Source organism: Theobroma cacao, chromosome 7 (assembly GCF_000208745.1).
Source record: "Theobroma cacao cultivar B97-61/B2 chromosome 7, Criollo_cocoa_genome_V2, whole genome shotgun sequence".
In the NCBI taxonomy this organism is placed as follows: domain Eukaryota; kingdom Viridiplantae; phylum Streptophyta; class Magnoliopsida; order Malvales; family Malvaceae; genus Theobroma; species Theobroma cacao.
In genome coordinates, this window is record NC_030856.1 from 8,590,409 (window position 1) to 8,614,837 (window position 24,429).

The 24,429-nt window shown below is 33.1% G+C and overlaps 2 protein-coding genes, 1 long non-coding RNA gene and 1 pseudogene across 5 annotated transcripts; 2 read left to right on the forward strand and 2 right to left on the reverse strand.

The window, feature by feature from the left end:
• Positions 1,813-4,568, forward strand: LOC18594415 (protein SRG1). The gene is made up of 4 exons (XM_007021962.2): positions 1,813-2,052; positions 3,343-3,590; positions 3,691-4,015; positions 4,115-4,568. Exons 1-4 carry the CDS (start codon positions 1,813-1,815, stop codon positions 4,355-4,357), a joined length of 1,056 nt encoding a protein of 351 aa, XP_007022024.1. The 3' UTR covers positions 4,358-4,568.
• Positions 5,315-14,078, reverse strand: LOC18594416 (SART-1 family protein DOT2). Of its 3 annotated transcripts, none has more exons than XM_007021963.2 (14): positions 13,921-14,078; positions 12,485-13,323; positions 11,865-12,006; positions 11,707-11,761; positions 11,182-11,295; positions 10,988-11,084; positions 10,082-10,148; positions 9,868-9,927; positions 9,154-9,769; positions 8,461-8,843; positions 7,386-7,606; positions 6,613-6,697; positions 5,863-5,966; positions 5,315-5,659 (listed from the first exon to the last, which is right to left on the reverse strand). In XM_007021963.2, the coding sequence occupies exons 2-13, from the start codon at positions 13,291-13,293 to the stop codon at positions 5,892-5,894; spliced, it is 2,724 nt and encodes a 907-aa protein (XP_007022025.2). In that variant the 5' UTR covers positions 13,294-13,323; positions 13,921-14,078; the 3' UTR covers positions 5,315-5,659; positions 5,863-5,891. The 3 variants fall into 3 exon arrangements, with proteins under 3 accessions (XP_007022025.2, XP_017980331.1, XP_007022026.2); XM_018124842.1 differs by having other exon boundaries at positions 5,851-5,966; XM_007021964.2 differs by lacking the exon at positions 5,315-5,659 and having other exon boundaries at positions 5,665-5,966.
• On the forward strand, positions 16,142-19,144 carry LOC18594417 (annotated as a pseudogene).
• Positions 22,649-24,245, reverse strand: LOC18594418. Its single transcript, XR_001928820.1, has 3 exons — positions 24,078-24,245; positions 23,854-23,988; positions 22,649-23,164 (listed from the first exon to the last, which is right to left on the reverse strand). It is a non-coding gene; the product is annotated as an uncharacterized LOC18594418 (long non-coding RNA).

Consider the following 24,429-nt stretch of genomic DNA (forward strand, 5'->3'; position numbering starts at 1 on the left):
GTGGGGCTCATTATTGATTTGCTTCAGAATTGAATTTTTAAATAATAAAAATAAAATTTATGAGATGAGAGAAAGTTAGGTGTAATTTGATGTCATTTTTCTTCATACAATTGAATTGAAATATAAATTTGCTATGATCAGACAAGGGTGAGACTCATTCTTGATTTGTTCAAAAATTCAATTTTTAAATAATAAAAATAAAATTTATGCACTCGAACATTTGGTTATAAAATTTACAAGATGAGAGAAAGTTATGCCATTTTTCTTTTCATAATTAAATTGAAATATAAATTTAGAAATTTGTGAGGGATAACTTTCGTTATAAGTCCAATTCAAAAATATCACTTAATATAATTTTAACTATTTTTAGTCAATTTTTAACATAAATTGACAACAATGCCCTTTAAATAATTTTAGATAAATTAAAGTGGTTTCAGTTTTCTTTTCTGGCCATTCAGATAAAAATTTCAAAATTAAATTTCGATTACTCTCTCTTGTCAAATATTGTCTATCTCGCCATGCAACTCTTTCTCGTTATCCCAAAGAGCAGAGATGATATTAAGGTATATGTTTTAAATTCTTGAGTTTATTAGTTTACTATATTCATAAAACCCCAAAGTTAAGGGGTTGAACTTGATTAGACATATTTGTAAATTAGAACATTGTATGACTTTGGTAACTTAAACTTGACTGTGAACAAGCAAATTAATTAGTTAATAGATATTGTATTACTGGTTTTTAGATATTGTGTAACTGGATTTTAGGTATTGTCAGACTAACTTTTAAGCATTGCGCGACTTAATCATTGTGTCTTTGGTTTTTATACATTGTGTGATTAGGTTGTAAGCATTGCGTGATTGATTTTTAGACAATACCTAAAAACTAGTCACGCAATACCTTACTAACTAATTACGTAATACTTATCAACTAGTTACACAATACCATACCAACCAGTCACGCAATGTTTAAAAATCAGTTACATAATATCTAAAAATTAGTCACGTAATGCTTAAAAATTAGTCACGTAATACCTAAATGCCAGTTATGTAATGCTTTAAAACTACAAAAACTATTGAATTTCATTTAACAAAATCAATAATTTCAAACAACATACCATATTCTATTTAACAATATAATCAACGAATATGCTTACTTGGTGAAAAACACTCAAAATGCTCAAAAATTTCTCTTTATGTATCAAAAACTACTCCAAAATGCTTAAAATACTCAAAACGCTTAAAAGTTTTTTATCTTATATAAAAAATTACTCTAAAATACTCAAAATACTTAAAAGTTTTTTTTCTGCAAAGAATGCATTAGAAATGAATGCTCTAGTGAGGAGAGCTCAAGGGATATAAATCGGTTTGAGACACAAACCTTAACATATGGGTTGGTTTTATTAAGAGTAATTTTGTCTAAAATTAATTTCTCTTAACTAAAAATAATTAAAATTATAAAGAGAGTTATTTCTAAAAACACTTTATTTATGAATAGTATTTTTGAAAAGAACTATATAAATTTGTTATGATAAAATAAGAGTGAAATTTATTATTGATTTGTTTTGAAATCGAATTTTTTAAATAATACAAATAAAAGTTACGTCATATTTCTCTGTACAATTAAATTGAAAGGTGGGGTGAGGCAAGGGTGGGGCTCATTGTTGATTCGTTTTTTTAATATCAAAAGGGGTTCTGCATCCAGCTGGTTTTTAAATTAGGTGGAGGCTCCTTGACTTTGAATTTCCTTTCCATCAACAGCTTCCTTAATCCCTGCAAAGCTTTCTTCTGAAAAACCTGAAGAAGGGTTCATAACATGGAATCAAAAGTGGTATTGGGGAATTCTCTGCTTGTGCCTTGTGTACAAGAGTTGGCTAAAGAGACCATGACCACCCTCCCACCAAGGTACCTACGCCCTGACCTTGAACAGACGACCGTTCCCGCCGATGGTTTGGAGATACCGGTTATCGACATGAAGAGCCTGCTTTGTGATGAATCCATGGATTCCGAATTAGCCAAGCTCGACTATGCTTGCAAAGAATGGGGGTTCTTCCAGGTATGTATATGTGTATATATAAAAGTATGATTAATAGTGTTGACTCATATCGCTATCTGTAACCCAAACTTTAAGAGAAATGGAAGTAAGGAGCCAACAAAATTACTTATAATCTACTTTTTGATTTGTTGAGAAATGATTGAAATATGTTTAACGTTGTTTAATTTGGAAATCAACCCTAACTTTTAATTTATAACATGTTTGAAAAGTTAAAGGAGCAATTTGGCTCATTTACAGTCTTATCTTATAATAATTTATTATTATAGTGTCTTAAAATGATTTTGAATTATTTAAAGTTTTTTTATTATGTCTAATTAAATTTTTATATTTTTATGTTGAGTTAAATAGACTTTTATGTTTAACGGTTAATTAATTATTATTAATTAATATGTCATTTGTCATGACGTGGATGGTAAAACATGTTACGTAATCATTTTATCATGTCACATCAATATACCGTGTTACCATCTATTATAACATATCAACATGCTATGTTAACATCATATAACATAAAATGACAAGAGATGTTTAATTGATGACAGTTAATTATAAAAATTTATTTGATTAATAATAAAAGTATAAAACTTTATTTGCATGTAATTAAAGAATTAAAATTTATTTAATTTTTTTAAAATAATTCAAAATTCTTGTAGGCATGATGCCTGATTGATTAAAAAAATATTTTTATGGCTTTCTTTATAAATTTTTTAATTTTCCAAAACTTTTTAATTATTTGTGTCTCTACCAAAGGTCGGCTAATGCGTTTAATCATGAATCTGACTTTGCCGAGAGAGTAATCAAACGAATAACATGCACAAAAAAAAAAAAAGTATTATTAATTTAGCTGTTGCTTTTTGACGGGACATTTTTATCAATGGCACTTACAATTGGACAAGGTTAGCTTCTATTTAATTATGTATTCAATTTTCAAATCTTACGAGTAATTCAATATTCTTGACACCTGAAGAATTTTTTGATTTAAATAATTTCGGCCGAGTTATAGATGCCTCTATCACATGTTGTCTCTGACACATAATCATATTTTTGTTATATTATATATATATTGTTTTGTTGTATTTGTTTTTTTTATTTATTTGATTTATTAATAAGTGCACGTATTTGTTTATTTAAAAAACCTAAGTTTCTTTTTTTTTTTCAATTTATAATCGATCGAAAAGAAAAATGAAGAAAAATAGAAAGGAAAAAGATCATTGATTTTTATGTAATTCAAAGTCCATATTTTTTAATAATTTGGCAAAGAAAGGGTAATGCTGAAATTACTTTGTATAGTTGGTAAATCATGGAGTGAGCTCTTCTCTGATGGAGAAAACAAAGACTGAGATTCAAGACTTCTTCAACCTCCCAATGGAAGAGAAGCAAAAGTTTTGGCAGTACCAAGGAGAAGTAGAAGGATTTGGGCAATCCTTTGTTGTATCTGAGGAGCAAAAGCTGGATTGGGGTGACCTCTTCTTCATGACCAGCCTCCCTCCCCATTTCAGAAAACCCCATTTATTCCCCAACCTCCCTCTTCCTTTGAGGTCCTTAATTATCCTCACTCTCTTCTCTTTATTCAATGCTATCGGTCTGCATGGAAATGAGAAGAGTTTGATTCTGTTTTCATTTTGTTTTTCAATGTAGAGATACGTTGGATTCTTATTCATTGGAGTTGAAAACTCTCTCCATGACTCTACTGACGAACATGGCAAAAGCACTTGATATGAGAGTTGAAGAAATGAATGAGATGTTTGAAGGAGGAATGCAATCATTTAGGATGAACTATTACCCTCCATGTCCTCAACCAGAGCAGGCCATCGGCCTTAGACCCCATTCTGATGCTGTTGGTCTAACCATCTTGCTTCAGCTCAATCAAGTAGAGGGTCTCCAGATAAAGAAAGATGGCAAGTGGACTCCTGTTAAGCCCCTACCAGATGCCTTCATTGTCAATGTCGGTGACATTTTAGAGGTACTGCATCATCATCATCATCATCATCATCATCATCATCATCAGTACGCTTCATAGAAGCATTTAACTCATGTAGTATTGTTATGAATTATGTGGCAGATGGTAACAAATGGGGCGTATCGTAGCATCGAGCATCGTGCAACAGTGAATTGTGAAAGAGAGAGACTCTCTATTGCTACATTTTGGAGCCCAAGATATGATGGTGAAGTAGGTCCAGCACCAAGCCTGATTTCACCAGAGAAACCAGTATTGTTTAAAAAACTAAGGGTTGAAGAATACTTCAAGGGCTTGTTTGCTCGTGAGCTCCAAGGGAAATCTTACCTTGATACCATGAGAATATAGCACGGTTAATTAAGGCCACAAACAATTGGCTCAATTGTCCGGCCATAGTTGGACTTGTACTTAATAGCAATTGAATAATTGCATGGAGTTTCTTTCATGATAAACATTAATAACAATTGAATACTTCAACGGCTTACAAATAACATAAATATGAATATTAACGTTTTTTCACATATTTATGTGAGTGAACAGTTTAACATTTTCCATGCAATTGAGGGTGTTTAAAGCCTAAAGTAACATCCTATTAAGATCTTCATTTCAATAATAATGTTGTCGTGCTTGTAATCTTCTATTGTTTTGGTGATGATTGTTATGGAATTGTACACATGTACATAGTGAATTTCAATCATGAAATATTGGGGTTTAAGAATAATTATTCTAGTGCCTGTTTTGGGTTAAATTTTACAATTAGTCATTGTACTTCACAAAGTGATGAATTTAATCTTCATGTAATAATTTGTAAAAATTGAATTTTTATACTTTTCAATATTGATAATATCAATTTAATTGTTAACGATGTTAAAATCTTTTACACATTTAAACCACCGTGACATTGAATCTAATGATGTGTTGATAATAACAACACGAAAATTTAATTTTTTTTATCTCACAGCAGTCCCTTTTTAAATCCTAAAACTTTATTCGTAGTTTTACGTGTTTCTTTGTCCAATCTTGTCAAAAACCATTAATTTGTCATCAACAACACAAGGAAAATCTCAAATACTAACTTGTTAAGATCCAAATAAATTTTGATGTTTAAGTGTTTTTGGATGGTTGAAACTTTCTTTATAACAATCTCACATCCAACAATTCCAGATTAGCACTTGCAAAATACATATCACTGTTTAATCATACAATGTGAACACTACTATTACATCATTCATAAAATTCCACACTACATCATCAGATTCAATCTCACATCAATAAAGAAATATCACGTCAATACCACCTAACTGAGACATTTTAACACTATTAATAAATGGATTAACATTGTCAATATTGGAAAAAATACTCAGACTCAATTTCATTGTTGTTCATTGACTAAATCCACCGCTTTGACAGCACAAACTAATTGCATAATTTGACCTTTGTTTTACACAATCCTTGGTTGATTCCTCATACAAATGGGTGAAGCCTATTTCAGTGATTGCAGATGAAAGAAAGAAAGAAGGAAAAACTTAGGGTAATGCTTGAGTTGGCAGTGCAGATTTTGAGTATGTGTAAAAATGAAAACAAGGTGAAGATAACAAGAATCTAAAGCTGAACAGTTCTTAAGTCATGCCTCCAGCTAACATCATCATTCTGCCAAAAAAAAAAAAAACATTATTATCTATTTTGAAGCTAGTAACTTATTTACAGCCAGAACAACAACAGAATCATCACGGGAGGATGGGCAAAATCAGTCTCTTTATCTACCCCCTAAATGAAAATTGCACTTCTGATAAAAAAAACCGAAACCATCATGGTAATTAGCATCCAATATTGCTTCTTACCACCCTTCATACCAGCTGAAAATACCATAAAAATCCAAACTTCAGGTTTTAGGCTTCTTTGGTGTGCTTGAATTCCCTGGCTCAGCCTTGCGCTTAATTCCAAGGAAATGCTCAACCTGTTGGAATGATAAACAATAAATAAATAAATAAATAGAAGTGTAATTTCGTGAAGCACCTATAAAACCTCAAACTTTGCTTTTGGGAATCATTCCCAGTGTTAAAGAGTTTAGCATCAGAACTATTATGTTCTATAAATAAATAATTAGAACTTCAGGAAGTTCTTCCCATTTGCTTGAATTCTGAGTATCTGAGCAAAGAAGAAAATTCCATAGCAAACATCCCTAGTTTTCAGTATCTTGTAATGTAATGACCAATACATGTAAATGTAAAGTTGGCAAAGCTGACCTAAATCCTAAAAATCCGCATAAACCCATAAGCCTGTACCCAAACCAGTCCAATTTGACAAGTAAAAAGTCAACAACCTGAACCTGCCCAACCTAAATCCAAGCGACCCCAAAGACTAACTTGAAACAATATGAACTTAAATTAATTTTACTTTAAAAGTAAAAAATTTGAATCTGAATTAATCCCAACCCAAATAACCCAAAGTGTCAAATCTGAATACTCAAATCCACAATGTCTGAAACCCGAAGTAACCTGAACCCCAAAAATGACCCAAGTTTCCTTCAACCTTAGACCCAGCCCGAAGTGACCCAAGCCACCTAAGTGCCACCTCTATGCACAAGATAAGAATCAACTCACCTTTCTATCACCAAGCATAGGTGTCAAGCCTCCTGGAAAATCCTTCTCAACAGTAGCAAAGCCACTTCTAGGATCACTCGTTTGCCTGGAAATTAATTACACGTGACAGAAATGAGGAAGAATTGCAACCTATTTAAATGTAATAAACAAGCAATTGAATTAACAAATGATCAAAACATATGCAATGGCAAGCCATGTCAATGGCAGAGAATGGTAAACTAAGCTTCATTTCCCACAAGGACAAATCCCAACAAATGCACAACAGACTATTTGTCACAAGGTTGCAAACCCAGAATCAAAGAAATATTACTATGCAGGGAGAATCAACAAAAAACCAAGATTATAAAATATCCATTCAAAAAATGAAAAATGTACGATCATAATTGTAAATTAATTTGACACTACCAAGAAGCAGAAATGGCAACCAAGACTGAACTACACGTCATCAAATAAAAACAGCAAAACTCTAAAAAACTGCCTATTGCACCAGACACCACAAAACATACTGCTTAATATAATGCCAGATGAAACTTTGCCTATCTGCATATGGAATGCGGAGAGGAGTTGGACAGGGGGGGGAGGGGGGGTTGGTTCCGCAACAGGCAAGGCTGTGAAACAAACGAAAGAAAAAAGAAACTAAATAGTACATCCTAATTATAAATAGTTGATATGATATGGAGTTCCTTTCACTTTTTGAAATAAAATCTTAGTTTCTAAATCAAAATTCAGTCAGCAGAGATTACAATTAACCCAAAACAATATATAAACCATACCCTGGTTTCACATGACCACTAAGGACAAGGTAGGGTGTTTTCAGCTGAGCTTGAGCTTCCCTCATCCTCTCCACTGACAGGGAAGGTGTATCAGAATTTTTCATTTGCTTCAGCTTCAATTCTTCCTGATATTGCTTCTGCCGTTTCTCTTGCTTCATTTTGCCAGGCCCCTTGCCATGAAATTTATGAGAAAGCACCCGGAAGGCTTCCTTGGGAGTTATCTGGAGAAGATGAGAAAATCATAATTTGTAAGCTCAAATGCAAATATAACAGCACATACATTATTATTGAATACTATATAAACATGCCATTCAAAAAAAAAAAAGAAATTACTATATAAACATTGGCCTAGTTGTTCTAGCTGTCAAATGTGATGCCAAAAATAGTACATGTCAGCATGGTCATAAGTCTTCACACATTTCTTTTTTTTTTTTGAAAAGAGTCTTCACACATTTCTAATCCTTTACACAGGTTTTACTGTTATCTTATATCATTAACCGACCCAAACTAAAGAATCTAATTATCGGTCTAATTTGCATAGAGAGTTTGATGTAGAACAAATAACTCAGAACAATAACACTCAATGATAGTCTAAAAATCTCAATTGCATATACTCAAAACAACCTATATATAAGGTCCAAACCTATATAACAAGCCCATAAAATAGAGCCCATCCAACTAACAAATAAGGTCCAACAAAATAAACCAAACAAAAGCCTGTAAATAAATTAAATCCTATTTCCTAAATTTAGGCCTAAAATTGGCTTTCCTCCAAAACTTGCAAAAATGTCCTCCCTCAAAGTTTCTGTCAACTAATAACACTGCCAAGATATAAATTGTTTGCCAAAAATGGAACCATGCTTAGCAAGAAATGTGGTCTCAGCATATTTGGTTAAAGCCATGAGTATACAAGACAGAAGGTCTGGCCTGTGACTCTTCATTATTCCCAATCATTGAGAGGCCCTGCCCCACCTTTCGATGCATGATACAGAACACTAACCTATTTTTACGACACATAATACAACCATAAATCCTATGGTACAAACTTAAGAAACCAAGTGATTGAAGTACTTACAATTCGACCAAATTCATCTGTCCTCTCAATGCGAATATCTTTAAATCTATCATTTTCACGATCATCATCTACAATGCCAACAAGTTTGCTCTTTTTCTTGTCCATGTTCCTGCCACCCCATTCAATACTTTCTTTAAGCATTCCTCGATCTTTAAGCAGCTTCAGGGCACCTGATAATCCTTTACCAACTGCAACTTCATGAATGGTTTCATCTGGAACTATATCATCCTTGTCCTCATTGGAAGGGTTTTCATCTGTACTAGCATCAACTACTTCTGTCCATCCACCTACCTCATTTTCTCCACTTTTTCCATCATGTTCAGAAACTCCCGGCACTTCATCCTCATCCATAAAAACATCTTCACTGTCAGGTTTATGGGCTTCTGAAGACCAAAACAACATAAAATGTTAATATTTACCTGGAAGAAATGATGATCATAATAAACATTATAGAGGCAAGTGAGGAAAAAAATCAAGAAAAGAGGGAGAGTTTCAAAAATAAGATAAAAATCTAGAGAAAAATTGCATATTATTGGTGGAGAATCTAGAACCTAAAACATATAAACCATGCACCTAATCCAGGGCAGGTACAAATGAAGGCTCATAATGATCGTAGCTGCTGGCAGGTAACAAACAATAGGGGCCATCTTTTAAACAAGATTAAAGTAACATAGGTTTCAAAAGAAACTGAACCTTCATCATGCTGAAGACCCCATACAAACTCCTCCATCTCTGTTATTACAAGCTTGTTTTCTTGTGCCTCTCCAGTTGTGGTAGTTTGATCATCTGCAGTTTGACTGATAGCAGCTGTGGTAGCACGGAGCGCAATAGCTTGAGGACCTGATTTTTCATCTTCTTGCTTTTTAAAAGCTAATTTCCTTGATCTTTCAATGGATTTATAAAGATCATCATCATCATCGGCAAACACTTGATTTTCATCTTCCTCTGGTTTAACTATAAGAGTTTGTTCAAGCCACAGTGATTTAGATGCCTCATCTGCCTTGGCATATGCAGATTGGTATGCACTATTTCTCTTTTCAGCCTCAGATCTGGCCTCCTCCTCTCTAATTGCCTGTCTTCTAGCATCATTTCTAGAACCAAGATCTCCAGCTCCCAGGCCTGAAGAGATAGCTTCTGCTTCAAGGGCATCTATATCCAGCTTCTCTTTCTTCCGCAAAGCTTTCTTTTTTTTGGGCTTTTTAAATTTAAGCATTTCCTCTTGGGTATAATAATCTGATGCAATCTTCCCAGCGTTGTTAAGATCTTCAACACGGTTATTTGTGGGAACACCTTGTAACCTTTTACGGAGCTGCCAAGTCGAAAATAAGAGGAGGGAAGATCCTTAGCAGGAAAATGTTAAAATATGTTTGTAATAACAGCTCAAGAAGACCATGAAAAACACATTACCTCCTGCAATTTCTTTTCTGCTTCACCGGTAAAGCGCCCCCTTTCATCCAGAGTTACCCCCTGAAAGTAAATATCAATTACAAACAGCCACCAGTTACCATATGCCACATTTTTCTTCCAATTAAATACAAGGAAATTTTGAAAGATGAGATTTTTATGGAGATTTAGAAAGGAAAAGAAAGATTAAGCATAAGGATCAAACTTATAAACTAACCTCGTCTGCAACTGGATTGTCATATTGAGGAAGTATTTTTTTCTCTGAACCAGGCTCATCATTGAACCTAAATCAGCAGAATCCATACTAGAATAAATACAAAATACGCTAATAGGTAAATTATACTTTATCCAAAAAAGGAGGGTAAATTGTAACATATAGTTAAATACCCATATTAGGATCTAAACTTAGATAGAAAAAGTAAATAAAAGACTTGACCAATTATTTTCTTCAAATTTAAGATTTTGCATATTTAACTTTTCAGATTCAAGAACCACCAAATTTCAAGCACTATTTCAAACTTAATCCCATACCAAACCTCACACAAAACCTAACTGACCCTGCATTATTCTGCCATGTTCACTGAGAATTAAGATTCAAAACAAGGCCAGGAACCATACATACTTTTCTTAAATTTCAACTACACCTACCTCAATCAACCATTCAAATTTAATCCTCCACCCTAAATTAATGTTCACAATACAAAAAATAGCTTCTAAACAGCCTTCTAAAACCCAATTTCTTCAACCCCATCTTAATCACACCAATCCTCACACAACCTAATTTTCCCAGCATCCCCATCCTTTTCAGCTCACTTAATGCTAAAATATAGTCTCAAATCCTCAATTTCTTGTTCCCTGCAAGACTACAAATTTCTAGCTGATTTGATATAACCCCTCTTTCCTGTCCAACATCAATTAGTCAGATGTGTTAGAGTACTTAAATGTACCTCAAAGAGTATGGCATTATGTCATTAACAGTTTGGTATACAAAAGGAAAATCATTCATGTAGCCAACCTACAGTACGTTATATTAGGTGTAAATGTGCTAGAATTGAGCAGATGCATATTCATTCACAGACACACACACACACATGCAAGTTTGCAGTTAGAAACAGAATCTTACTTATCATCATAAACCCCGGTTTTTTTCTTTGCAGCCTTGTAAGCCTCATCCCGCCTCCTCTGCTCTCCAATTTCAACATTTTCAAGCATATCAACATCTGTCGCATCATACCAGAAAGCTCTGTTACACAAAAATCTACGTCACCTCACAAACCTAGCGAAAACATACATGAGCAGCACCCAACAATTTTTTACCTTCATTAATGTCACCATTAGCAAGTATGCTCTGATCTTTGAGTGTCAAAACAACAGCTCCACCATCCATCACTTTGTCAAGGCCATGAAGAACTTTAACCCCTGCTAGATCATCTGTTAACAGATTGTCAAGACAAAAATGACCCAATCAGACCAGATGCTGGGACAAAAGTAGAAAAAAGAAGTCATGACAATTAAATTGAAACATTATCTCCTATTCAGGACAATGAACAATACCCTAACATATTACAGCCATGAGGAGTCAAGTTACAGACACAGTTGTTGACACATGGTCTATAAATAACAATAGAGAAATATACTTCTATGCAGAACAATGAGCAATATCCTAAATTATCTGTCTTTATTGATGTTCACATATCCAGCATTTGAACATCACAAAAAGAAAACAAATCGATGAATATGGTACTAACAACATGCTTGCTTAACTGTTCTATTCACCATCCGATGACTACTTTAAATACAAACTATTGGACAGAAAAAAGTGTTAAAGAAAAGAGAACATACGAGCAGCATGACGGACAGCCTCCTCATCTTCATTTTCCCCTTGAACAAAATCATCCTAAGAAATTTATTCCATAGAATTAATTATAAATATCATAAATATCACTTGCAAATAAATGAAACTTTTGAGAAGAAATAAAGTATTCTACAAAAGAAACTACCTGCTCCTCAAAAATCTTTGATCGCTGCAAGGCTTTCTCCTTTTCAGCATTCCTTTTCTCCTCAAGCTTACGAAAGTTACCAACCCATTCTAAAACCTCTGAAACACCTTCAGATTTCTTTTTCAATCTTTCTTCTTTCATTCTGAGCAGCCAAATAGAAGGCAAAGGCAAAGTTAAATTCTTTAGGTTAAGCATTGTAATGAAGAAAAACAAACATGACTTGGAACAAATTACTCTCAGTATTTATAATTCAACGAAATCTAAAAGGCCAGTTATTAATGCAAATAGATCAATATCAGATCAAAGACCAAATATGTCATCAAACTCAGAAAAAAAGCCTTTAACTCCTGCATCTAGAGACGTCTTTAGGCCTGATCACCAAATATTTTAAATACTTAAACATCACATTTACTCCTAATAAAACTGAAGTTCAAAATTACTGCATAATTTAAAAATCCATCTAGTAAAATATGCTATAGAACTTATATAGCACAACGCCTCTCGGTGTGTTTGTTTTAAGTATCAAGTCTACCATGTACACTTCATAACAAGATGGAACGAAGCAGAAGGAATTTGAATGATATCAAAGACGATTCATTGTGACAAAATGATGCACTCACCTTGCAATGCGCTCCTCAAGCTCTGATGATGATGCCTGTGCTACACCTGCATTGCTGCCAGCATTCAATTCAGCTTCATCCTTATCCCTACTGTCTCCATAGTCTAATGCAAGCTCTCCATCTTTGCTTCCTTCATAATCTTCCTCATGGTTTTTCTTGATTGCATTATCCCTATCTCTTGATCTCTCCTTCTCTAGGTCTGCCTCTCTACTTTTCTGTTTACTTCTCTCCTTTCCCTTCTCTCTATCTCTATCCCTATCCTTTTCACCTTCCCTCTCCTTCTCTCGATCCTTTTTCTCTCTTTCCTTGGCCTTGTCTCTTTCCTTTTCCTTTTCTCTATCCCTATCTCTACCTTTATCCTTCCCCCTCTCCTTCTCAGAGTCTCTACCCCTTTCCCTGTCCTTTTCCTTTCCTCGATCCTTTCGATCCTTTTCTCTCTCACGCTCATGTTCTTTTTCTCTATACTTGTCCCTATCATAATCTTTCTCTTTTTCTCTCACCTTACTATCTCTACTTCTGTCCTTTCCATGTTCATCTCTATCATCCTTCCTCCTTTCCCTGCTCGACACTCTATCCTTTTCCAAATCTTTAAAATCTTTCTCCCTTTCTTTCAAGATCTCATCATTACTTCTCTTTGAACGGTCCCGCTCTCTATCCCTACTTCGATGATCCTTTTCTTCTTCCAGGCTGCTCTTCTTCTTGTCCTTACTCCGATGCTTATCGTTTTGCTCTAATTCATCACTGTAGGCTCCTCCATCCCAGCGTTCTCTAGAAACATCATCTTCCCTATCATACCTATCCTTATCCATTGCAAATAACAGAAACACTCAAAAACTTATCTGCAAAGAAACCATGAATATCTATCAGCACAGATAATATGCAATTCATTCCACACAATGACCCAAAATGTAATTCAGATGCACAACCTGGAATCATCCCAAGCGTGAGGATGCAATACAATATTAATCAAAGAGACGAAACTAAAAACCAAGTGACCAAGGCTCTATTTGGTCATAAACTAATAAGCAAAAGCAAAGAGATAAGCAAAACCACATTTAAATTTAAATTAAACAAAGTAAGTAAAAGCGCGACATAATTCTTCTACATGAAGGTAGAATCATAAACTTTTTTTTTTTTACTTCCAAAAACAAATAGAAATTAGTAAAATCATCAACCAAACAGTAAGCATCTAGGTTGTTTTCCGAAATCCGAATACAGAATCTAAAAAGTTTTCGACTTCAAGAATACTAAACAAACGTAGTAATTTTTTTTTCTTGTCTGGATTATCCAAAACCATACCCTAAATAAATACAAAATAAACAACAATTAAAGTCCACGAACCCATAACTTCTTGCTGAACAAAGAGAAAACATAAAAAAGAAAGATTGAAAGAAAGAGGGAAAAAGAAAACAACAAATAAGGCAGATGGGTGTTACTGGGAATTCGGAGGAATGCGAAGAAGACAGCGGTAGCGGCGGCGAAGGAGGGGATCCGGCGGCCGGAGATGGAATTTAGATGACCCAGTTGAGAGAGTAAACTAGTTTTGCACACGAATAAGAGGGGATTTTTCCAGCAAAATTCCGCCTCTGTTTTCAGAGGAAAAGCTTTGGTGGGCCGGGTTGTCTTATTTGGATCTTTGTTTGGTAGATGGGTTGGGCCTTTTGGGGTTGGGGGAATCTCTTTTTGGGTTTTAACTTGGTTTCCTTCTGAGCCAGGCCCACACAAACTTGCAAATACAATTTGTTCGGTTCATATTTTTGTTATTTACTTTTTATTATTTGCGTAATATTTTTTTTAAAACATAAAATATAAATAATAAAAGTATCAATCAAATGGAGTGTAAGTAATAGGAATGTCAACCGGTTAACTTTATACAAGTATTCCAACTCGATAGTATAGAGTTTAGATATTTTATACTCGTATTTGAAATAAGTTCGGTAAGACTTTTAATAATTTTTTTTTGTTTAAAATAATTAGTTTGAGTTTGGGTTAGTTTTGGGTATCACTCTTAATAAATTGCACCATAAAATCCACTAGCTTTATATATTCCTTCCCCGTTACGAATTGTATGCTACAAATTAACCTTGGGTTTAATAAAATAGAGAGATTCCATAGGAATATAGAACCAAATAACACTAACGTTCTCAAGGAGACATCCTAACGATTTGAGTTTAAAACTCTATCTTGAAAGTCTCAAGTTCAAATCTAAGATGATGGGAGTGGAATTTATGAGCATGTTGACAACACGAAATCCCTCAATTATGATGAGAACTTAATCAACCTCATTAATTTCTCATATATATATATATATATTGGGGTTTTGCTATATATAACACCATAATCTTAAATTAATTTGGATCTAGCTAGCTAGTTCTTGAATGATCTAGTTTATAAATTGAAAGAGATAAACATTAAACCTATTTGCTAGTAAACTCCATGGGAAGTCTTAACTTGATGCCTGCCATGAGAATATAACATGGATAGACTTGCCATCCTTTGATCATATACATGAAAGTTTAGACTAGTGGAACTGCACCATGCTTTGCAAAATGCATGTAAGAAACTAGAATGAAAAAAAAAAGGAATAGAAGTCAAATTTACCATTACTATTTAAATAAGTTTGTATTTTGTTTATTATTTTCAACCAAGTTTTTATATTTTTATTTTAAATCAAATAAGTTTTTATAATTAATAGTTAACAAATAATACTTTAATTGCACCCGAGCATTTGGATCATTGATTGGTGCATAATCCTTCTGCCTAAAGAATAAGGTTCGAATCCCCCTTCTCCAATTATATATATAAAAAAATACTTTAGTCATCTAACACTAAAGAAAAAATGGGTACCTAGACTTGAGCTAGGTGATTAGGACTTTGAATTTAGATTTCATAGAGTTTTGGATATAGATTGGATTTTATCATTTTGAGTATCTATAATAAAAGTCAAATCAGATTTTTAGTTTTTGGAAATTGATTATAAATTTTTACTAGAAGATAACCTAGTTTAATTTTCTAAGTCCCACCTAGGATTTTCTATGTCAAGAAACAGACTGCAAGATTAATTTATTATTAAATAATTATTTTTATTTAATTTTAAAATATTTAGAATACTAATAATAATATATTAATATGAAATTATATTTTAATACTTAAACAATAAATGATTTTTAACATGAACAATCCGAATCAAGACCTTGATTTTAAAAGTGTCAATTGAACCCGACCCGAACTATAAACAGGTCTAATCTTACAGTTTTTATACTCTTGTAATCATTTGCCACATCAAATGGTAAGTAGTTACATACCTATAAATAAATTTGGCTGAGGCATCGATGACTCCAAAAACTAATCTATTGGTTTCTAGTCTAAGCTAAGTACTAGTCCATTAGCTAAGGATAGAAGGTCAGTGATGAATTCTTCTTTCAAAAAATGGTAGGTGGCGTCGAGGCATGATTCTCCCATGAAAAATAACCATGCATGACTTGTTGAGGCTAAACTTTTTACCTAATAAAATTACACCAAATGGTTTTGGGTTTGACAAGATGGTTGTTCCTTCTATCCAAGCCTTCTATTTTAAATTATTAGCTGTAGGCCAGATTTCAGTTTTCCTAATCAGATAGATAGGATTAGTTGCTATCCAAGCCTTTGCTCTAAAATATTCAACAGCTTGAAACAAGAGAGAAGTGCTTATCCTTTTGTTCTGGCAGAAAATTGACATGGATCCCAAAGCTGTCAAGTATGGAAGTTCCTTGCTTGTGCCTTCTGTTCAAGAGTTGGCCAAAAAGTCCATCGCCACCATTCCACCGAGGTACTTACGTCCTGACCTGGAGAAACCAATTGTTTCTAATGCCGGTTCGATATCTGAGATCCCGGTTATCGACATGGAAGGCTTGGTTTCTAAAGAGTCAATGGATTCTTAGTTAGGCAAGCTTGACTTTGCTTGCAAAGAATGGAGTTTTTTTCAGGTGCAACTAGCTCTATGTATATACCATCTCAATCCTTACTCTACACTTGTTCCTGGTGAATATGTATGCATTCATGGCAAATACATATAGTAATTTAGGTAGCTTTTTGTCACCAAAGAAAACATGATATACGAGTATTTTTAGAACACCAAGTCATCGTTGAACTTTGATCATTTGCATCATCTTTTCCCTGATGGAGGTTCTTTTTCTTTGTCAATTTAGTTTTCTTGCAGAGGGAGGAGAAGGTCGGTTTTCCTTTTGTAGTGTAATTGATCATGAGCTAAGGTGGAGGCTGAAGAGAGGGAACATAGAGTTTTTATGGTTTTAGGGTTTATCATAGTCAATTTTAATTATTTTTTACATTTTGTTTATACTATATATATATAAATCTAAAATTTAATATAAAAAAAATTATTTATAATCGGGTTCGTATGGTTACTAGGTATCCTAAATCACTTCCCGAACTCAACTTGACCCATCACTTTCTGAACCCTCCTTGACGCATAATTGATAGTAACTATATTATCAAAATCTAATTATAAAGTATCATTATTTTATTTAATCATAATGTAGGGTATTGATTATAAGATATTTATTGACATCTAGATGAGGCCTTAAAAATTTATGTTCAAGCCTTCTCAAATGGACATAGATGGGTAGCTCGACTATGTGGATGGCTAAGGGCTGAATTTTGTGATTTTAAAGCTATTTCTATTGTCAAGCTACTACATGAAAAATTGTAAAAAGAGAGGGGTTGATTTCTAAAAAGAGACATTTTAATCAATGTCAACCTTCTCCCTTCTTAATATTCTACTTATTTGTGTGGTTTGAATTTTATCAATGTTTTTTTCGTTTTTGTTTCCTTAATTATTTGGTTTAGGGTAATTAATGTTTAAAAGCATGCATGAAATCAAGCTAACACACACATTGAGAAATTACTTTTAAAATTTATAAAATTACAAAGTAATGTCATCTGTTTTCAACTCACCAAATTTCATAGGATGGTGCATCCTACTATAAGTTATGATAAATAGAAGGATAAAATACCCCCTCTTAATTTTTAGACATAATTCCACGTGGATCCATTAATATAAGAAATAAATAGTCTGTCCTAAAAGTGTAAACACTGTTAATAGACAATATAAAAAAACTAATAGTGATTTTTAAAATTAATAAAAAGTAAAATTATCTTTTCAATATTGTCACGTCATCAAATTAATAGAAACACTAACGGTTGACTAATGGTTGGACTTATGTATCCATTTCGAAAACTAATAAATTCGTCTGAAATTTGGATTAAAACTTAAACGGTGGGGATATTTTACCCTAAATAGAATATCGGTTCTTGTTTCGATATGCACTTCTTTGGTAGCTATTTGCCATATGTGAATGCATCAATTTATTGTCTTTAAAGACCATAATGAAACTGTTCTAAATCCTCAAGGTGTTGACAACCCATTAAAGTTAAATGTTGATTCAATATGAAGTGTAATTTCATACTTTGTGGGTTCATTAATTCTGTTTTAGTATATCTTACCCAAAAGAAAAATGGCAGTGTGCCATTCCAATGGATATTGCTTACTCGATCCACTTGAGTTGTGGTTGTTGAACCTTGGGGATTGAATCTTAGCAGAAAATGATTAATCTGTCAACATCTGCAGCTAATAAATCATGGAATGAGTTTATCTCTAGTGGAGAAAGTGAAGACAGAGATTCAAGACTTCTTCAACCTCGCAATGGAAGAGAAGAAAAAGTACTGGCTGTATCCAGGAGACGTAGAAGGATTTGGGCAAGCCTTTGTTGTGTCAGACGAGCAAAAGCTTGATTGGGGTGACATGTTCTTCTTGACCACCCTCCCTGTCTATTCCAGGAAGCCCCACTTATTTCCCAAGCTCCCTCTTCCTTTCAGGTCCTTTTTCTCTCACTCAATGTGCCTAAGCATTTGCAATTTCGATTATTTCTAACTCAAATTAAGTTTCTTATGTTTAGAGATACATTGAATCAATACTCTTTGGAGTTGGAAAAACTAGCCATGGCTATCCTAGTACAAAAAGCAGAAGCTATTAATATGAACGTTGAGGAAATGAGAGAGTTCTTTGAAGGTGGATTGCAATCAATGAGAACGAACTATTATCCTCCATGTGGTGAGCCAGAGCAGGTAATTGGCCTTTCTCCTCATTCTGATGCCACGGGTCTCACCATCCTGCATCAGGTCAATGAAGTAGAAGGTCTCCAGGTAAAGAAAGATGGGAAATGGCTTCCTGTCAAGCCCCTCCCCAATGCTTTCATTGTCAACATCGGAGACGCTTTAGAGGTAAAATACTTCAGACTTTTTCATATCAGAGACCTGTATTAAAATAGTTCGTGATTAAAGCTTTAGTGAATTGTTATACATATGATAGATTATTACAAATGTAGTCTACCGTAGCATTGAGCATCGAGCAACAGTGAATTCTGAAAAAGAAAGACTCTCGATTGCCACGTTCTACAGCCCCAACTATAATGGAGAAGTAGGGCCTGCACCAAGCTTGATCTCTGAAGGAAACCAGGCATTGTTTAGGAGAGTTCGAGTGGAAGACTATTCGAAAGCTCCATTTACTCGTCAGCTTTATGAAAAATCTCATCTTGATTCAATGAGAATATAGCGTTTTGGACATCAAAATGCTGTCCCTTTGGATTATATATAGTGCTTTGATTAAACATATGCGTTGGCCTTGCACAACTGGAATAAGTCCCTCCTTCTATTGCTGATGGGCGTATAAATGCAATAGGCGCAATTCATGTTCAAGATCTAGTTGTTTTAATAATGAATTTATATTTGATGTACAGATAATATATAATTTTTATACACTGTCACATTGCTAATAATTCGACTTTGTTTATATCTAAAATTAACTTTAACATTTTAAAAACAAGCAATTCTAAGAATTTAATAATTTTAAGCGAAAAATGGAAACCCAACCAATAAAAAATTATAGAAAGCAGAATCATTGTCTTCCTTATAATTTTTTTCTTAGCATTGATGCTGTCACTAAACCCAAGCAAGAAGAAAATCTCACTTGGTTCTTCTTTATAATGGGCTAGGGTTAAAATTTACCACTTTATTTAGATCAATAGATAAAAATTTACCGTTAATCTTGAATTGGTGCAATTTCATCACTGTATTTTTTGATTTGGTTAAAAAATTATCAAATATTAATGGTAAAGAATATTTTATGTGAAGAAATGAAGAAATTTTCTACAAAAATATTCTAGTATAATTCGATCAATTTTGAACCAAATGAAAAACTATGATGATAAAGCTACACGTATTTAAAAATGAATTATAAATTTGATCCAATCATCCAAATAAAGTGGTAAATTTGTTCTAATGCAGGGCACATAAATTAATATAAAAAGTTTAATTAGGTGATTTAATTGCTCTAAATTCATGTGTGAAAATTTGGAAATTTAACCAAAGAATCTTTAGTATTTGTTTAATCCTAGTTGGAAAATAAATCCAGAATTTTAACAACAATTGAGCACACGAAACATAGTGACTTGCTTGGACCAATGTATGGGTACCCTGGAAATAAAGTAAGTTGAAAAATGGATTTTTCTTATATATGCAAGTCAAGCCAAGAGAAATAAACTTTTCCATTACTCGGTGGGGCTTCCCCTTTCATCATCAACAGACAAACATCCTAGATTTCCAGAAGGATTAGGTAGAAACTCGCTTGACTGTTGCTCTGTTTTCCAGAATGAAATTCAAATTGATACTATCAGAGTTTGATACTACAACATATGTCAACTAACTTACCTGAAAACCTGAACTGGGTTAACCAGAAAGCTGTATCCATTTTCTGTATTGTCTGAATTTAGATCTAGCTAGTACTTGAATAATTTAGTTTATAAATTGAAAGAGATAAACATGAACATGTAACAAGTTTTTCTTTTTCTTTTTTTGTGTATGTGTGTTAAATGTTGCATATGTGTCAAATTATAACACTACTAAAAAACAAGATATACCAACAATGGAAAATTCATTGATAATACTTTTGATTTTATCGGTATGTGACGGAAGAATTTTCATAGGTAAAACCCTATTCTTTGTTGTGTAAGAAATGGAGCATATGGTAGCATTGAACATCCCGCAATAGTGAATCGGAATGAGAAAGACTCTATTGCCACAGTCTATATATATATATTGGGCTAGATAAGACAGTGAAATAGGAACGGCTCCAAGTTTGATCTCTCCACAAAAGCTAACATTGTTTAGAAGAGTACAAGTTGAACCTATTTGCTAGAAAACTCCATTGGAAATCTTAACTTGATGCCTGCCATGAGAATATAACATGGATAGACTTGCCATCCGTTGATCATATATATGAAAGTTTAGACTAGTGGGACTGCACCATGCTTTGAAAAATGCATGTAAGAAACTAGAATGAAAAATAACGGAATAGAAGTCAAATTTACCATTACTATTTAAATAAGTTTTTATTTTGTTTATTATCTTCAACCAAGTTTTTATATTTTTATTTTAAATCAAATAAGTTTTTATAATTAATGGTTAACAAATAATGCTTTGGTCATCTAAAACTAAAGAAAAAATGGGAACGTAGACTTGAGCTAAGTGATTAGGACTTTGAATTTAGATTTCATAGAGTTTTTGATATAGATTGTATTTTTTTCATTTTGAGTAAATCTGTAATAAAAGTCAAATCGGTTTTTTGGTTTCTCAAAATTCATTGTAAATATTGACTAGAAGGTAACCAAGTTTAACTTTCTGAGTCCCAACTAGGATTTTCTATGTCAAGATACAGCAGAAAGATTAATTTATTTTTAAATAATTATTTTTATTTAATTTTAATTTTAAAATATTTAAGATATTAATAATAATATATTAATTTGAAATTATATTTTAATATTTTAACGATAAATGATTTTTAATACGAACAATTCGAATTACGACCTTGATTTTAAAAGTGTCAATTGAACCCTACCCTAACTATAAACATTTCTAGTCTCACAGTTTTTATATTCTTGTAATCATTTGCCACATCAAATGGTAAGTAGTTACATATCTATAAATAAATTTGGCTGAGGCATCGATGACTCCAAAAACTAATCTACTGGTTTCTAGTCTAAGCTAAGTACTAGTCAATTAGCTAAGGATAAAAGGTCAGTGATGAACACTATAAAAAAAACAGCCTATTTCCAACGGAAAAATCTGTTAGAAATTCCGTAGGTAAAGGCCTCGTCGGTAATACTTTCCGTTGAAAAAAATATTATTTCTGTTGGCCATCCCATTGGAATTCCGTTGAAAACTATTGTGGAAAGAATTCCGTTGGAAAGTTTCAACGGAATTTTTCGTTGGGAAAAAGATTCTGACAAAAAAGTCCATTGGAAATAATTCCGCAAGAAATGAATTTCCAACAGAATAATCCGTTAGAATTTTTTTTCCGACGGAAAATTTCATTGGAAATGCTTTTCCAACGGAAAAACGTTGAAAATTTCCAACGAAATTTTCCATTGGAAATTCATTTCCGATGGAAATTTCCGTTGGAAAAGCGTTCCCAATGGAGAATTCCGTTGGAAATTTCCAGCGGATGTTTTCGTTGAAAATGCATTTCCAACGGAATTCTCCATTGGTGATGTATTTCCAAACTATACAGCCTCTCTTAAGGAAAGCTGTCAAGCTGCTATATATTTATTTATACCTAAAGTTAATACTCAATATAGGTACTTACAACTAAAAAATTCAGAACTTAACTAACAAAACATTCCCCCTTTGGATTCCATCCACTCTCACATGCATGCAGACACTCATAAATTCATGTACAAAAACCATCAAAACAAAGCTTTCAAGAAGCAAAATCTTCTTCAGTCTATCTACTAGACAAACACATAAATTTATAGTTCTGACAAGAACAACTCAAAAGCCCTATATCAATTTAATCCTGAAAGGGCAATTGCAACAAATTCACAATTCAAAGAAAAAAAAAACATTTACAGAGTTACTCTCTTTGGGCCAGAACAGAGTTACTAATTCAACCACGCAGTGGCATCAACTCAACAGACATACTTTACAATGAAATGTAGAGGGTACCTCACCACATTACTACTGTTGTTGCCTAAAATTCATATCTTGGATTAATGAAGTTTATTAAATATAAAAAATTTAAACCACGGGCCCACAACAATCTTACAAGCAGTATATAAAAAATTACATTGATTGACGTACTTGTTTATGACCATAACTAAAGTCATCTGGTCTATTTCATACAATGATTCTGCCTTGCTACAAATTGGTCTCATATTAGTTTACAAGTCACTAATGAAGAGCTCATCATGCATTCATGAAAATGAAACAATCATCCAAAAATGCTACATCATCAGTCAAAGTTCTTTTTAGTTGTCTAACTGAAATAAGCATTATATATCTGGACAAAGAGTTTGTATGGGGTGTGTACTAAAGAGAGAGAAAGCAGGACAAGAGTGAGGGAGGGAGAGAAGGCAATGGGGAAGAGAATTTTATGTAATTACCACATCCAACAATGCAGATTTGGACCACCCGGATAAGCCAGAACCTCCATAGCCAATATCAATTGTTTCATCTCTAATATCATCATGAACATTCGATTTGTCTGAAAACACTTTTCATTTTTAAGTCAAGGCATCCCCCTTTGCAAGATCATGGATCTCCAGCAACAAAGGTCCCATTTCTTCTCCACTGCAAAGAAAATCAAAACCTACAAGTATGACTCCAACACCATCACATTTCAACCATTTCTGACACTTAACTTCAAATATTATCAAGCAGTGACCAACTAGCACAATCATAGAAAATTTGAGAACTTCAATTAAAGGACTGCTTAGGGGAACTTATTTAAGGTGCAAACTTGAGAAATATGCTTTCATTCAATGCATTGCTCTCACCGAATTCTAGGAGAAACAGTACGTTACATACAAAAATATTTCTATAAATGGAAAGCACCTTAACTGGTTAGCATAGCCACTCGTTAACATTTTCCAATTTGAAAGTAAACGCAGGCATTTCATGGGTCAAATAAACAAATACTTACTATATTTGAAAAAAGGAAAAAGGGATACAGGAAAGAAGTGGAAAGAAAACGTAAAAAAATAAAAATAAAAAAGCTATTTTCCCTCATTTCCTAGAAAGTAAATAGGAAAAAGTATGGGGAAAATGGGCATTTTCATACCCTCAAAATTCAATTCATCCATAATCAAGGAATGAAAATGCTCATTTAGCTAAAATCAATCATTTTATGTACGATTTATCCTCATTCAGCACAATAACCCAAACAAACTACAATAATTCCACACCCCTGAACTAAAATAATCTACTTTTATAGATCTACAAAAAAGTTCTCAAAAATTAGAAGCCAAATAAGTAAATACCTTTGCAACATATAAGGAGCCTCAGGCAAACGCTTGCCCTTCTTTTATACAATCTTCAAACCACCGGTGATTTACGATTATCATCTTTAACTTCTTAGCAAGTTCATATTTTCTTCCTTCGAATCTCCAACATACCTAATAATAAAAAATTTTCAATTTTTCGACTTTTTCCGATCAAATTAAAAGCAAAAAGAAAAAAAAAGAAGAAGAATAAGGAAACGAACCAAATGGGTGGTTGATTGAGACAAAGAGCCAACATAATAACATTTTTTTAGAATTAAAATTTTGTAACATTCTTATAAATAATTCTTAGAATTTGTGCACATCCACTGTGTGTGAATAAAAGAGAAGAAGGTGAGAGAATAGTTTTTGTGGAGCAAACAAAGGTAGGTTTTTTTTTCTTTTTATGTGTATGTCAAATAAAAGAAAAAAGCACAATTAATAAAAAATAATTTTAAAAAATTTTATATGGTGTTTAATTATTATATAAAATTTTTATGTAATTTAATTAAATTTGATCATCTAAATTGATATCACTTGACTCACAATGTCAAACTCAACAATTGATTTTAATAA